General features: G+C 38.3%; 1 protein-coding gene across 8 annotated transcripts in view; it reads right to left on the minus strand.

Annotated features, from left to right (window-relative positions):
- The window catches only part of LOC105462924 (protein retinal degeneration B), a 61,707-nt gene that overhangs the window by 5,735 nt on the left and 39,684 nt on the right, over positions 1-16,288 (minus strand). For 5 of the 8 annotated variants that reach the window (XM_011709853.1, XM_011709854.1, XM_011709850.1 and 2 more), the window contains 18 exons: positions 15,197-15,436; positions 14,162-14,498; positions 13,653-13,792; positions 13,417-13,534; positions 11,861-12,278; positions 10,724-10,893; positions 9,302-9,406; positions 8,908-9,096; positions 8,494-8,656; positions 7,989-8,387; positions 7,522-7,796; positions 7,244-7,396; positions 6,776-7,038; positions 6,539-6,647; positions 6,157-6,313; positions 5,733-5,882; positions 5,106-5,286; positions 4,395-4,669 (listed from right to left, as the gene is read on the minus strand). In XM_011709853.1, coding sequence (XP_011708155.1) covers positions 4,395-4,669; positions 5,106-5,286; positions 5,733-5,882; positions 6,157-6,313; positions 6,539-6,647; positions 6,776-7,038; positions 7,244-7,396; positions 7,522-7,796; positions 7,989-8,387; positions 8,494-8,656; positions 8,908-9,096; positions 9,302-9,406; positions 10,724-10,893; positions 11,861-12,278; positions 13,417-13,534; positions 13,653-13,792; positions 14,162-14,498; positions 15,197-15,274 — 3,680 coding nt within the window. In that variant the 5' untranslated portion in view covers positions 15,275-15,436. Of the gene's footprint in view, positions 1-1,855; positions 3,381-4,394; positions 4,670-5,105; positions 5,287-5,732; positions 5,883-6,156; positions 6,314-6,538; positions 6,648-6,775; positions 7,039-7,243; positions 7,397-7,521; positions 7,797-7,988; positions 8,388-8,493; positions 8,657-8,907; positions 9,097-9,301; positions 9,407-10,723; positions 10,894-11,860; positions 12,279-13,416; positions 13,535-13,652; positions 13,793-14,161; positions 14,499-15,196; positions 15,437-16,288 lie in introns of those variants that run through there. The other 3 variants (XR_976131.1, XR_976130.1, XM_011709855.1) reach the window with 3 other exon arrangements.

Here is a 16,288-nt window from a genome sequence, read left to right on the forward strand (position 1 = left end):
CTTTGACTTTTTCAATATAAAATATTTCAATAATTAAATCTTACAATAAATAACGAAAGTCTATGAAATGGAAATTACTTGAAAAACATCATATCCATTTAAATTTGTCTCGAGAACCCATTAGGATTTTATAGCTCCTATTTGTAGACTCATTGAAATTTTAATTTATATTTAAACGTGGGGAGAATATTATCTGAAAAACTCTAAATATACCGCCCTACATTCTTTTTATATATTTCGCTCTGCATCCTGTATAAAATAGTGTGCTCCGTATTGTAATTTAACTCGCTTGCGAGTGAAATAGATCGCCATTGAAAGCGGATGAATGAGAACAGCGCAGTGGGAAAGCGGCGTATTTTACACTGGTATTGTACTGCTGGAAAAGCGTAACATATCTGTGAAGCGTTAAATGGATAATGAGCCAGATGTGTATAGACGGAAGACACCTGTCCGCCCTGTGGATGACAGCGAGACAATTATTTAAATCTTGTCGTCCTTAAATGACGTGGGGGATCGTGGCACTAAAAGCATTCAACTAAGCGAGACGATTCTGTACTGTCCAAGCTTCTGTTATTCGATCCTAAAATAAACATAGCTCTGGCAGGCAATTGCAGACTATAAAAAAAAAACTTATAATTTTACAGTCCCTTTATATGCCTCTCTATATAATTTGTTTATTATATAGAATCTGATTTTTCCGCTTCCATCAGATGCTTTTTCTTTGTGATCGCACATGCGGGATGTGCCAGCATCTATATAATTTATTGTACGTAAACAAGCTAATAAATATATATTATAAACTAATATTATATATTATTATAGTTGATATCATATAAATTCTTCGCACCTTTTTTTTGCATTTGCTGCCAGTGCTATGAAGAGAACCATAAGTAGACAAGCGAAAAGGGCAAAACGATTTATCTCTCTCTCTCTCTATAGCAAAAAATAGCTGCGTAGTAAAAATACGTAATTCGCGGGGCGAATTCTCTAGTTAATCGATCGGTTCATTTTCTACAAGCGTGAGAAGAGATTCTTATTAGGAATTGCCTAAAGTCTGATCTTACATTTCGGCTAGTCATTTTTTTTTGTCGGTAATTCTTGATACCGCTTTCTCGTTAGCGTATGCTATCGTTTGTCCCATGATTCCGCCACCTATGGAATGCAATATTATGAACGAACCAGAACCGCTCAGAGCGACGAGATCGTTAGCGCGCGTGTATCATGATTGGCACAGCGGAGTATAATATGCATGATCGGGTGAGAAGGGCGACGGTTTGCCTCTAATAAACAGAGATCACACGGGCGTATCCGTGAACTTGCACATTCACATATATGATAAACGTGCACTGATGTGTCTTCTGTAAATCTATCGCATCCCCATTCGTGCTGTCTGTGGTCTTTTCGCACAAGCAACGATTCAGCCTGATCTACCACCAAGGAAATCATTCATCTGACAAGATCATCCAGCTGAGTCTTTTACTATACATATGTCTAATCTAATCAAAATCTATCGGTTTTACTTGATTGCTATGTAAATTCTGCAGCATGATAGTAAATAATTTACGTAAATTTCTTTTTTCCAGAAAGTAATTATAGTCTCTCGATCAGTTCGAAATATATTTTGAAGATTCACAACTTATAGCTTCTTATTATAAAGTAAGATTTGCAACTTCATAAACTCCTGAATTATATTTTCCAAAGAAAGATTTTAAATTCTAATATTTACTGAAAGAGTTATGTGAATTTTAATGGATATACTTTAAAATTCCATTAATTATGTATTGTAATTAAATCTCTTTTAGTATGCATTAAATTATGTTAATAAAACTAGATAAAAAATTAATATACATTATATTACAGTAAATCATCATAAATTTTAATAAATTAAAAACTTCTTTCTGAAAATATTTATTAATATTAAAATAGACCACGTTTTAATCCAGTTGAAAAGAATTCATTAATTCAGTTAAAATTTGTGTCCTCCAATATAAGTTCTGAACCCGCGACCCAATTTAAATTAGGATTAAGATATTAAGTTCGGAATCCTGTTAGTGTTGAGAGACACATAAAATCGCGGAGCGATCTAGGTGGTGGATCTAGCGTATCTGTGACACAAAACACTCATCTAACAAGTTTCAAGCGGAACGTGAGACGGCGGTTTACCTTCGTCGCTAAAGTGAGACCGGTTCGTTTCAGGGAGGATTACGAAAACGACTCTATTTCCCGGGCGTATCTAGCGAGCGGTCATAGAGCGGATTAACCACAGATCCTGGACATTGTGTACTAGTCGATAGGCAAACAATGAGTTTCGAGCGTAGGTATGGCGACAACAGCTTTTCGCCGAGTGAAAGATAGAGACAGAGAAGTGTGATATTTAACTACGCTGAGACAACGCGACATATCCTCATAGCAGGTACCTGCAATCAAGAGACTGGTCAGCGAAATTCGGTCGGTGGGCCTCCGCTTTACTTGACTAGACAGCGTGGGGAACGTGGCCGGGGTTGCAGCGCGCGTTAATGGTAAAAAGATCCTCGCTCGTATAAGAGGAAGAACGAGGCGGAGGGATGGAACGTTCGTTGAACGAAAACGTCGATCCGACCTGGCAGTCGCGACAATCGTGTCGATTTGCACAATCGAACGTTCTACAATTCAATTATCCCTCTTCCTCGTTCAACGTCCTTTCTCGTGCGCGACAGTTCTAAGTGCGGACCGTGCGATTCGAGCATGTGATCGATATATAAATAAAGATGTCACGCCGTCTTAATGTATCTCAATGTAAGCCGCTGCCAATTTCCGCGACAGTTAAATGCACGCCGCTTCCGCGTGCGAAAAGATAACGACGAATTCTGTACACGAATCTTTCTACCAGTAAAAGATCGCGCTGCGAAATCTGCGATAGAGGTTTGGGGAAAAGCGGAGGGCATAGGCGCCGACGTATTCCCGATTTCGATGTATTTAATTAATTCAAGTTAAACGAGTTAAATTCAAACAGCGACGACAAGCAAGTTTTGAAACAGCCCCCGATTCTCCAGAGTGAAGATTGGGCAAGAAGTTTACAACTTCTCCTAAATAAAAATTGCAACGAGACGAGGCCACGGCTCTTCAGGGGCTTGTGTAACAGCCCGTGCACCTATCAAATTAAATAGACTATCAAGAGTGCACTACTCGTTCAATTGGCTGGCGCAAGCTGAAGAGACTCGATTATCACGCGCCGCCGGCGCCTATGACGATGAGTAAGCAGTAGACGGTTATTAGATAGTTACCAATGTGAGTAAGTAAATTGTACGTAGATTATAGGCGTGTGTTAGATGTGAGTAAGGTAGGTTTTCCGCTTTAAGTAGACGCTGTTGCGCGCCGGGGAGTTCACCGCTGTGTCGTTACTGGAACATAGCCGGTGCTCGTTTTCACACACGCAAAGGACACACACACTTTGCCGCTAGCCAAAGCAGCTACGGCAATCCCGCGCGCGAACGTCGCACAGGGTGTCCTTTCTCAACCCTTTCTTGCCTGACCGCAACAAAGGTATACATAAAGAGCAATCGGTGCCAAGTGCTGGCGGGGCAAATATCAAAATTCGTTTCTATCTCTATCGTCGTAAATCGAATGGACGTTAAATTTAAATATACAATCACAATCGCAGCGATCACGTTTGTGCATCGACCTTTCAAAATGCATATCTTCCGGAAGATTGGCGAGTTCATCAGACAGCTTCTCGAATTTTCATGATTGTTGAATCCAACAATGCAAACTGGCCATTAGTTTAACGAATCGCTACTAGAGCGAAAGAAATAAAACAAAATAATCGCGTTTGAAAGCAATTTCAAGCAATTTGGGCAACAGAGGGTTGAGAGGATAAACTCGCTCTCGCAAAGATGCTGAATGCATCTTCCCCTTGTAGCTTCGAAAGTCAGTTGCACCAATGTTAACGAAGTGACACAGTTCTCTTCGTTCTCGAACCGTTTCAACAGAAAATTTTTCTCCTTCTGATAATTACAGTAAGCTATTGTGTATGTAGAAAAAAAATTAATTGAAATATTATTTATTACAAACTGATATTATTTTAACAAAATACTAACCGGATGTATAATGACATTTCAGAAAAGCTTTCTGATATCTACATTATTGTGAAGAAAATATTATAATCACAAACTAGGTGTCGTAAGAAATAAGCAGAAGTGATTGCTAATCTTAATTCAGGAGTTTCAACAGCCACAATCACAGGTGCAATTGATTCCGGAAACAGTAAATGCATAACTACAACGTTTTCAGCGTAACGAACGACAACAGAATCCGGCAAAAAAAGATATTTGAAATCCTTTAGCGAAGCGTGGGAAGAATCTCTCTCTCTCTCTCTGTTACAATATTTGCCGGAATGCATCACTAGAAAGACTCACCTTCGTCGACGCAGGGAAGCATTTTGTCCTGGTAAGCCGAATTGACCTCTGGGGATCACCATGCGCGCGTTGCCCTGAGCAGGCCGCGAACCCCCGTGCGCCTGCAGCGTGCTCAAATGAGCGGCATACCCGTCGTACAGTATTGTCGCCATGGCTTGATGCTTCTTGGATACTTTGCCGATGATGAAGATCTGGCTCGGTTTGAGACTTACCGCCGTATACACGTTAATGTCCTTCTCGCTGCCGTACGCCTGATGGATTATCATACCGTGCTCCTACATTCAATTGATCGTTATTAATTAAAGTGTTAATACTGTATCGCATAGAAAAAACAAGAGACAAATTATCATAATTTAACTCGTTCCAAGATTTAAGAAAACAATTACTAAACTTTCATAACTTTTGATAAAAAATCTTGATATTTTAAAACGGATGGACTTGTAACGGTACATTCTAAAATGCATATTTTTATCGGTTGCCGAACACGAATATGCAATAAATTCTATCATCGTTACATGCTACTTATTTTTAAAAAATTAAATCAAATAATGATTTATTTGTGTAAATTTACTTATCAATTAGAAAACAAAAATATTTATCGTTTGAGAATTTATATATATACACATAAGTATTTAATTGCTTTATCTCGTTTTATTGTTATACAGTTATGTATAATAACTATATAATCCCTATAACAAGCTTCGCACAAACCTTCACAAGCTTATTCAAGTAGGCGGCTTTGTGGGCGAGCGGATCCCTGGACAGGCCGTCGGCAAATGAGACAAGACCATGAGGAAAATTATGCTGCGACAACCAGGAAACTACTGTCTGTTGTTGCATATCGGGTCTCGCGGTAATATAAATGATAAGGTAACCCAGTTCCTGCCAATGCCTGCCAGAAATAATGAAGAATTTTTATTTAACAACATTCTCTTCTTGATAGCTTTTTACTAAAAAAAGAAAAAAAAAGAAGATATTGTAACTTTATCAAAATATATATATATTCTTGTAGCTAATTTCTAGTATTTTATGACGTCTTTTTGTTTAAACAAATCGATTTTTATCATAAAATATTGAAATAAAAAATGTTGTACAAAATACTTGTAAATATAATAATTTCCTAATGTATAAATGTATAACAAAATAAAAATTTAACCTTCAAATATGATCTTATACGTACATTCAATGAAAAGAACTTTGTGTTGATAAAAAAAATAATATTAAAAGCAAAAACAGTATAAAAAATTTTATTTTTTAGATATGTTTTGCATTTTGCAAATAAATAGATAAACGCAGTTCGCAAAATTCAAGTTACATTCCGTCTTTGTAATACGTTACCTCACAACATCGACAGCACCAGCCCAGACTTTTGGATCTTTCCCACTCACCGACTTACTAGCGGCAAAAGAACCGTCTATGCTAAAAACCACGCACTCAGTTCTCGGCGGTATTACAGTCATGAAAAAATCTACAGATGTATGATCTCCCCTGAAATGTGAACGCGCATACATTCGGATTAAAAATTCATATTTGCCTCGAGATAAAAAGAAAGAGCTAATACATATTAATTACATCTTTAATTGCTCTCATTTATTTTCATCTATACTTCAACTTTCATTCATGTGACATGAATATTAATATTAATTTCAATCTTTCTCGATTAGTGTATGAATTATAATTAATTGTAATTATTAGTAATAAATTCAATCCATATGGATTATGATTTGCATTAATATTTGTTTTAAAGAGGATAGTATATTACCTTACAACCATCTTCACTGGATAAAGTCCGTAACCTAGCGCTTTGTCATCTGGTATTTTGTAAATTATTCTACCATTTTTGTCAGTTACCTCAGTAGAGAGGAACGTCCACTCGCCTGCCGGTGCGTTTTTCATAATATGGATATCAACTTTCTCACCTACGATAATGACAAATATTTTCTATGTTACATTTAATATCACACGATTTTTTGCCGATAATAAATTTATTAATAGGTTTAAAATTATTGTTATTATTATTATTATGATAAATTTAGCAAGTTACAGTCTAAACTACAAACACTAGACTTTGATATTAATTAAATAAACTCTTGGTACAAAGATCAGTTTTATAAAAAAATTTTCTTTTTAATTTTTATTAATACCTGTTAAAGTTATCATATCAATAGGACTGTACATAAACCTAGCGACTAATACTTGTGGTACACCTTCCCTCACGATGACATCATTCGCTCTGTGATTGGCAGCAACATTCTGAAATATGTCAATGTGAGCAATGCAGCTAAAGAATTTTTTAACAGCCAAGAGACTAAACGATTAAATTTAACGATTAATTTGATAACCTTGATAAAGATTCCTTTATCATTATTATTCATTCGAACCTTAAGTTTAACGGAGGTACGCTTCTTATTCCATTTTTCTCTGGGTTGACCTGGACGGAAGCAAGTGAGATCTTTTTCCTCGTTGCCGAGCAATGGCGCATCGAATCTACCCAATTGCCTCAAAATGAACGCGATTACGTCCGAAGATTCCCAATAACTAGCGTGGAAGATATGCGGCAAGGCGTTTGTAGGAAAATTAGTGAGACCCTCTGGACAATAGAGTGCATAATCTAGTCTTTTGGTGCCCCACCATTTTTGCATCACTGAAACGAGATAATAAGCGCTTCAGACTATTTCAGTAATGCTTGACATTAAAGAGAATAATCCGCTTTTTCGATAAAAAAAAAATCGCTCGCTTAGAAGAGCTATCGCAAATTTAATTTTGGAATTCAAGCTTCTAGATAAGTCTTTGAATTGTGGATCGATACTCATGTAAATGGGATAGCGACGTAAATAATTTCTACTTACTAGCAGACACTGCCTGTAGAGGAACATTGTCGTTAATGCCTGACATTGTACTTTGAATTGATATATCGGATAATCTTCTTAAATGCGACATTTGAAAATTGGGAACATTCAATCCATCAGCGAACAGCTGCGGATTGGTCTGGATAGTCTCCACTGAAATTCAGTTTACAATTTACGTTAAAGTCTTTTATTCGAATTTCATCACAGATCTTGAAGAACAGAAAATACAACTTCTGCTCCTGCGTTCCATAATTCTGTTCGTAATCTAATACACTTACGCAAGTGATAAGGCTGACCATTGCCGAGCGGGTACTTTACATATTCGGCAATGTTGACCGGCGCAATCAAGGAAAACCTCGCTGAGATCAAGGGTTCTAATCTCGCGGCCACAGGTTCCGTAGGATGAAACAGATTGTACACTTGATTAACTAACGGCCTGGGTATGAAACTATTCTTATCGTTGGACGCGATGATCTTTCTGTAAGCGAGGACTAGCGCGAGCGGACTACCGAACATAAAAAAGTCACCCACTTCGAAATCCAGCTTGTTGTCACTGCAAACGACACGTTAATAAGAAACAATTAAGACCTTTCTTAATCATGAGTCAATTCTACTGTGCAATGCACTGAGTCTAAATTAAGTAAATAATTGACAACGGGTCCCGATGAATCAGTTTTTCCCTTTTATGTCTTATTTTTTTAGCTCCATTTCATGAGAAGTTTCAGTCATTAATGCAGTCACTTACCTCGTGCCAGAAGACCTTCTTCTAGGAGACGGCGCAGACAGATGCTTACCATCTTCGTTTCCACTGTTCTCGTTGCCCTGCTGGCCGTTACCCTCCAGAATGCTATTTTCGCTGCTGTGCCTCGAGTGCTGTGTCGCCCTGCACAGGGCATCGTAGGTCAGGATCGACCCCACCGAATCACTCACGAAGCAGATCTGTCCGCTGAAACCTTTACCCTCGTCGCTCTTGAGGAAGTCATGGTACACTTGATTGGCACTCATCACCACGCGCGACACTGTCTCTTGATATTCGGAACTCGAGCTCGCCAGTAGCGGAATCGCGCCGATCGGGATGGTATCGTGCGTCACTTGTGGAGCGTCCATGCACGAAGGCGACATGTCGAAGCTGTATGGACTCAGGCTACGCAATTAAAAAATTATAAATATAATTATAATATAATATAATTATAATTATAGCTGTATTAACATCCATTGATGTTTTGAATGGAAAAAATAGATGATATTACCTTGACAAAATTCCCAGGCCTTCGGTGCAGATGGAAGGACAGGAAACGAATTTAATGGATACGTGACCGACCATGCTAGGATAATGCGTTCTCATGATGGATTCAAAAGCTCCACGGAATGTCGTTATGTCTGACTTTTTCGCCGTTAAATCGACATTCGCATCTGAAATACAAACGCGTAATTCTGGATCAATACATGCTATATACCTACGTACTTTCTTTCTTCTCACGCGAATATATCAAATAAAGAAATATATAGAAAATAAAAGTTATATGTTGACCAAACAATTACGTAATAAAGAACATACATGATTACATACGAAATAAAAAAATCTATAATACTAATTTTCATAAATTAAAAAAAAATTAAGAGTATGTAAATTATAAATTATACATTAAACAGAAGTTACTTACCTAAAACGCTACCGCCGTGCATCACGATAATTAAAACAGTAATTTTGCACGGTTGATGCGTAGGGGAATGTTGAGGGGACGCTGGACACGACATGTCGATGCTGGCCGACGTGCTGATCTCAAGCAGTCTCTTACTGCTTCGTTCGCTGGTTATACGTTGAAGATACGAAGGTGAAAATATCGTATCCTCTGAAAATAGAGAAAGCATCCTCGTTGTTATCGTACCTCACGTTAAAAGAAGAAAGAAGAGCTTAATAAGAAGAACTTAAATTCATTCTACGTTTTATCTGCAAATTTCGAAAATAAAAATAATTTAACAGACGGAAAATAATGCGGTGCAAGCTTAATAATAATTATATTTACGTTACAAAGATATTTTTGTAAATGTATTAACCTTGCTCGTTTGTCGCAGATGGTGTTCGCACAGTCGCGTCTTCCCCTTCTGCTAGAAGATCCAAAGAACTCCATTTAGCTAACGAAGAGCTATCTTCAAAGTCCTCTGTGTAATCAGAAATGTTAACACTGCTTATGCAATGTGCCTTCTCCTTTCCATTAGTCGTATATGTTTCGAAACAAGACTCGCAATATATAGAGCGTAAATTGTAAAATATTATGTTTCAAAGAGCACGATCTCATAAACCATAACAAATTGTAACAATACTTGTTTAATTACGATATATAAATAAAAATTCAATTGCTGCAGTTATAGATTATTCAAATTCTAGATTATATAGAGGTTTCATTTCGCACATATGTTACTCCGTCTAATACAATACCTATGTGAAACTCTATTTAAGCAAAACGAATTAATTCTCGTTAGCCACTAATCAGTTAAGTCTCTTTACTACGTAGCCATGCTGCCGCATGCCGCATGTGAGCCTTTTGCGGATTCTGTCATGCTCGAGTCTAATCTTAGTCCGCATGTTGCGCAGAAAGATGCAAACTTTGTATGTGCCAAACAGTCCGATTTATCGCATCTGTTTATCGTGTCTACGCGTATTTTAAGGCCATTCTTTAATTTTGCAAAGATGACATGTGTGTGACGGTTCTCACTTTTTTTTTTTCTTATTTGTCTTCCTTTCTCTCGCCTCGCAACTTATCTTGCTTATTACTTAATCACTCTACGTGTCCTACCTTTGCGTATAACAGGTATAATGAACCCAGCTGCAGTATGGGGGTGCGACATAAAAAACAAAGAGGATACACATAAAAATGCAGCACATGCTGTTGATTCTACTTGAGTTATCTATACATTGTCGCAAGACACACTTCTTTCGCATAACTCACAAGAATTAGCACAAGAAGAAGCGTTATAAATATTAATATCATCAAATCACCAAAAAAAAAAAAAAAAATTATACGTTAAGAGAATTATTTACAGAGAAATATATTATATACGAAATATCATATATTTGCATATCGTCAAATAATAGAATGTGAAGAATTCGTAATAGATATTTCCTTGAAAATTTTCTGAACATTATTATTCGTTCTATATTAATTTCAACATTAATGCCTGAATACTAAATTCTTTGGACTGTTCAGTATTAATCTTTTATATAATACATCTTTTGTACGTATTTTTTATCTTATATATAAATATCTCTTAAATAATTTCTCTTTTCCTTAAACTGATCAGACTCGATATTTGTAACATCGTCTTTCGATTTAATTTATTAAGACTCATCACGACGGAAAGCAGCGTGTCGCAGAATTATCATTCGGCTATCATTCATTTATTACGAACCGTGTTAATGCGTTTTCTCTAGATTATCACAGGCATGCTATATACGTACGCATGCGTCGTAAGTCTTACCCTGGCAATCGAAGAACTCGTCGTCGCTGCCGGATTCCGACTCTCTGACAATGCTTTCCAGCCTCCAGTTCGCGATCTGGATGTCGAAGTTCTTATTCGTATTCGGCGAATGCAGGGGCATGTTGTTCTTCATCCATTTCTTCTTGGTCTTTCCACCGGTGGCCGCGCTTCTACAACGCAGCTCGCTTTTAGTCCAATTAATTTGTTAAACACGATTTATCAGTTCTTTTGTTACCGAGAACGTTATTGATTGACAAGTTCATTCACATGTTTAGTATAATTTAATAACATAATAGAGAAATAGAGTATCATATAGTTTAGCATCGTGCAAAATTATTAGAGCTTAAAACTGATAAAGTTTTCATTATGATTATATTTATTCATTATGACTATATTTATGATTATATTTATCCTTCATTTTTTTATTGCAGATTGTTTTTTTCTTTACTTTTATAAAGTACGTTATAAACGAAATTTTGTATGTTCGTATAAAAAAATAGTCGACCACAGGCCGTTAATTTCTGCGAAACGTCCGGTCAATAATGTGATAATTCAACCATATGCTAAATGGAATCTAATATCGTATCTGCATTAATAATATAATCATCATCACATTACTTTATGACCGTCTAGAACGCAGTTCTTTATAGCAGTTAGCTACAGTCAAAACCACAAACTATATACTAACGTATGACACAATATGTGCATTTGCGATTATCACAAATGCCTTATAGTCAACAGATACAAAAATTAATATTTTAGCTGTTGCAATAACCTACGATATAAGATGACGTACGTGATCAATTTTTCCATATTTTTGCATAATTATAAAAATCATTTTTCTCAAAAACTATCATAAAATGATCAAGCAAAAAATTTGTTCCGTGTCTTTAACTCATTGTCGAAAAATCATCTTTTCGCCAAAATATGTTGTACCGCGATTTAGCGAACGTTCTGGTAGATCATGTTACTAAATTCGACACTTAAAATAATAAAAAAAACAAAAAAAAATTCCGAAAAATTAGTACAATTTTTTTTTTAGAATAAAATCTTGATCGCAGAAGGATATAAATTTGCTCATCGGCACAACTTTCGGCATTTTGTACGAAGCACAAATAGAACGAGATGATTACTTACTTGATCTCATCCAAGTCGACCGGCGAGTCCCCGGGACTGATCTCGCCCTCGGAGCTGGCCGCTGTATTGATGATGGGAATGTCGGACGGCTTCCTGAGGGACGGCGGGCTCTGCACCACCTCGTTCTTCTCAATGCTGCCCAGGGTGGCCGCCAGCGTCTTGGCCACCGCCGACTGCTCCGTCGACGTCGCCGTCGCCGTCGTGTTTGACGTCGTCGTTGTCGCCGTCGCGCTCTTCCGCGTCTCTCCGTCCTCGAGCTCACCCGGGCCGCCCTCCGAGTCACCCAGACCCATCTTCCGCTGCAGCGCCAACTGCGTCTGCCGCTCGATCTCCCTGATGTCCTCCATCGTCAGACCGATCCACTCGTCCTGCCAGGCCCAGGCCTGCCTGTGCGCCCGCACCATCGTCTTCCGCAGAGCTGGAACCGACCTTAATACGTCTCACGCACGGCCGACCGGGTGCGCCGGTTTAAAATTAACCCTTTCGATCACAACCTCTTTTGTGTTACGGGAAAGAAGAACGCTGTTGCAGCAGCGACAAACGGCAACGCTCGATGTTGCGTATATACAAAAAGTAATAGATCGCGAATTGATTACGAAATAGATTACGATTCTGTTAATTCGACGAGATAAGTTAAAAATCTATTTTTATTTCTCGGATGCTTCGACTTTTATCAGCGAATATAAAGATAAGTTAATATTTAAATTGAAGTGTTTGCAATTCAAAAAATCTAAAAAAATGTCGGAGATCATTCATATATTTGCAATGCTAATCTTTTACTTTTTTTAACTTACTTGGTGAATATTTAAACAGTTATATGTTAACAGCTTAATTTGTGATAAGTTTTTTAATTTGAGAAACAATCTAAATCAAAAAAGATTTTTTATAGCAAAACAAAGATTCATGATCGAAAGAGTTAACCCTTTAGCTGCCGGGCTCTTTGCATAAGAATTTATATCGTGTTAAATTTGGCAAACTCAAATCAAAGCGTCGTTATTTACAAAAAAAAAAGCGAAAAACGGATAAATACGTAAGTTACAACATACAGAATGCATCAGAGATCATAAAATTCCTTTGCTTTTTTAGTAAATTATGACTTCGCACCGTAGCTTTTTATAACTGTTTGCTTTCTAATATTAACATCAAATATCATTCTACATCGAATTTAAAATGTTTTTACACTCGCACGGTGCTGAAGAAGAAATTCTTCTTTCTGATTAATTTCAACAAAATGCACAACTTCTAAGATACACTCTGTGTAACGAGTTAGAATTCTTGGTTCGCATTACGAAGAGAACCGCATACTTAAATTTGCAAGGCCGAAGTTTCTCTAATTCCATTTCATTTCCAAGGAAAGAGCATGCGATATCTTTATTCAGAATTTTCAGAAAGTCCAATCTCTCTCATTTTTCTGGGAAATAATCTTCCCGGTAAAATGGCCCGATGCGAAAGACGGCCCCGCGTATAAGCACGAGATAAAAATGTCGACGGGTTAAATGCCCGGCATCCAAAGGGCAAGAATAGGGCAGAGAGGTGAGCACATAACGTGTACTAACCTACGTCGTCTATGAACTTTTCTAATTTCGTTTGCATGCCCCAATAATGGAACTCTATTCGGCATAGCTTGTACGCGCACATTAGTGACTTGCCCGACGGCGTTGGCTGTTGCTTTCCCTAGCGAGAGAATCGCTAATGTATCAACGGTGAAACTACTTAAGCGGATAGGTGTAAAAAAACTCTTCGAAAGAGAGATAGAGAGAAAGAGGGCAGAAAAAATGGGAGGGATGTATACTTCCACATCGGCCCAATAATCCTCGAGCCACGAGTCCTCCAGCGGGCCCCTTCCGGTCTTCTCCGACACGTACAGCTTCGGATCCTCGTCCTTCATGTAGTCGGCCCCGTACGGCTGCTCTTTGACAATGTCGATCACGTCTTGGGAACAGATTGTCGCGGAATCAGTCGGAGGAAATATGACCGTAGTTATTTCATAATTATTAATTAAATATAGTCATTTACTGCCTTATTAAAAGCAATGATAAAAAACGAACGCACGAGCATTCGTCTCTAGTATTCGGTAAAAATCATACGAGAGTTACAACGTAAACAATTTTATCGAAATTTAGAAATTTAAAAATTTATTTCACAGACGTATCACGAAATATTCGTCCTATCGTTACGATTTACATTTTACATCACAAAGTTCAAGGGGTAGTTCTCGGGTTCAACTACATACATCTAGCTATTAAATGGCACGGCAATGGTATAGTTCCGTTCTCTAATCTAGACTAATCTCCTCTTTACCCACGATCCTGTTCCTGTAATCACTGCCGGTGAGATTGAAGACATTCTCCCGGTGGCCGTTGTCCGGAAAGTAGTAGGTCTCGATCTCGACGGAGAACTTCCCCACGAACGGGCACGTGTACCGGGTCTTGGTGTACGGATAGGCGTTCCATGCCTCCTCCTTGGCGATCAACGCCGACTTGGGCAGGAGGCTCTTGAACCAGCCCGGCAGGTGACTGCCCACGTGAAAGATTTTGAGTGTGTACTGCCCGTTACCGCCTGGACCGTTGCTGTACGGCTCGTTCTGGATTATCTCCACGCCGCTACCGGCACCCTTGCTCTCGTCCCGAGATTTTTTCTGTGCGAGTTACACAGGGAGTTACGCGAACGGTTATTGATCACTTAAGGAGCATTCGCCGTCGGCCGTAAAAATCTTTATCCTTGTCTTTATATCGACGGAAGAACAATCGCTGTCGCGCAGGCATACTCGCGGCAAGGATACGCAGATAGGAGAAAAAAAGCAGAGGAAAAAAAGATAAGCTGGAGAGATGTGCAAAATAACCGCAAGGAACAAAAAAACGTAACGTAACGCTGAGGATGTCGGGTCAACGGGCATTTGAATGTATATAACGTGTACATAATGCGTTTTGCGAGAGAAATTAATCGCGACAGAATCGTTATTGACAATTATGCATAATTTATTACGGACAATATGTATTTATTACAATTGACAAGTAATATTGTATACGACGAGTCTTTATCATAAAATCGCAAAATCGATCGTACGTAAATAAACTCTGCGAAAAATAGACAAATCGAGATAAATCAAACTTCTAAAAAAAGAAATCGGGAATTTACGGCTCTGTCTAAAATAAACTCTGTGCCTGTGGCTTAGATCAGAAAGTGAACGTTTTATAGAACCGCGTAAAACGTGCGAAACAATAAATAAGCCTTAATTAATATAACAAATAAATCGGGATTAAATCGATCCTCTGTCGAGGAGGATAGCGCACGCGAAGCGTATCAACCGCAACTGGGATAATTGCGCATAATTACCGCTATCATGTACAGCTGAGCGATTCGATACTCCTCTACCGAGAGAGGCAACGGTATGCGATACTCCTTGATAAACATTTTGTCGAAGCCTGTCCTGTATCACCCGTGCATCCTCGCAAAGTGCATCTCCCCTTCAGAGATACCGGACGCCGCCGCGTTCGACGTCTTCGCGACATCTCAAGAGGTCTTTTTCGCCGGGAATCACAAGTGATGTCTCCATTTTGCGCCAAGTGTAATCCTCTGCAATGATAGAAAAAAAGATATCTCCATATCTCGCGCTACATTCGGATAATCTGAATTTAAAGTACCGAGAGCTACGATTGCTACGCAGATATAGTACATTCGAGAACCCTCCGATTTCACGAATTCTCCGCTCGTGTGGGATAATAACAATCTTGTAAATCCAGGTAAAATCCAGAGGATAGTGGCCACGCTTGGAAAAAAGCGCCGACGAGAAGTGAATAAGTAAAGAGAAAAATAAAAGATGCAAATACAAAAGTTTTCTCTATTGTCTACATTCTATTCTTACGAGTATCAAACTTCTAATGACAGTTCGACAATAATATTGAGGGATATTGATAAATACAGCCGACGAAACAATCGAGTGTAACAAAAGTTCTTTCAATTGCGAGAAACTGGGCTGCGTAATTAAATGCATTCGTTTGCAATTGAAAATGAGGCTTTAATTTCGCCCCAACTCATTTATTACGAAATAAAATAACAAAAATGACGAAAATTAATAGGCGCCGGCGAACATTTCTATTATTACATCCAAGCTGTGTGCGCGCCGTTGGAATTTCTTTGATTAATTAAATTCTTTGACAGCCCCGTCTTGATTGCGGGATACACGTTGCGGCGAAGGTAAACCACGTCGATCGTATCGCAAGCTGCCGAGCTCGCTCGAGCTCAGCGATACGTAAATATCGCATCCTTCTTGACGCGAATATTTACCGTGCCGGAAATATTCGCAGTTCCGGCGTTTAATCACGGCGTAAAGTAGGCATTAATAGTGAACGCTTTACACACTAAACTCGTGTGTGTGTAAAGAATAAAAGAATCAAGTTTACTATCTACGTAATTAGATTTCAGTTC

Source organism: Wasmannia auropunctata, unplaced genomic scaffold (assembly GCF_000956235.1).
Source record: "Wasmannia auropunctata unplaced genomic scaffold, wasmannia.A_1.0 LD336092.1, whole genome shotgun sequence".
Classification (NCBI taxonomy): Eukaryota; Metazoa; Arthropoda; class Insecta; order Hymenoptera; family Formicidae; genus Wasmannia; species Wasmannia auropunctata.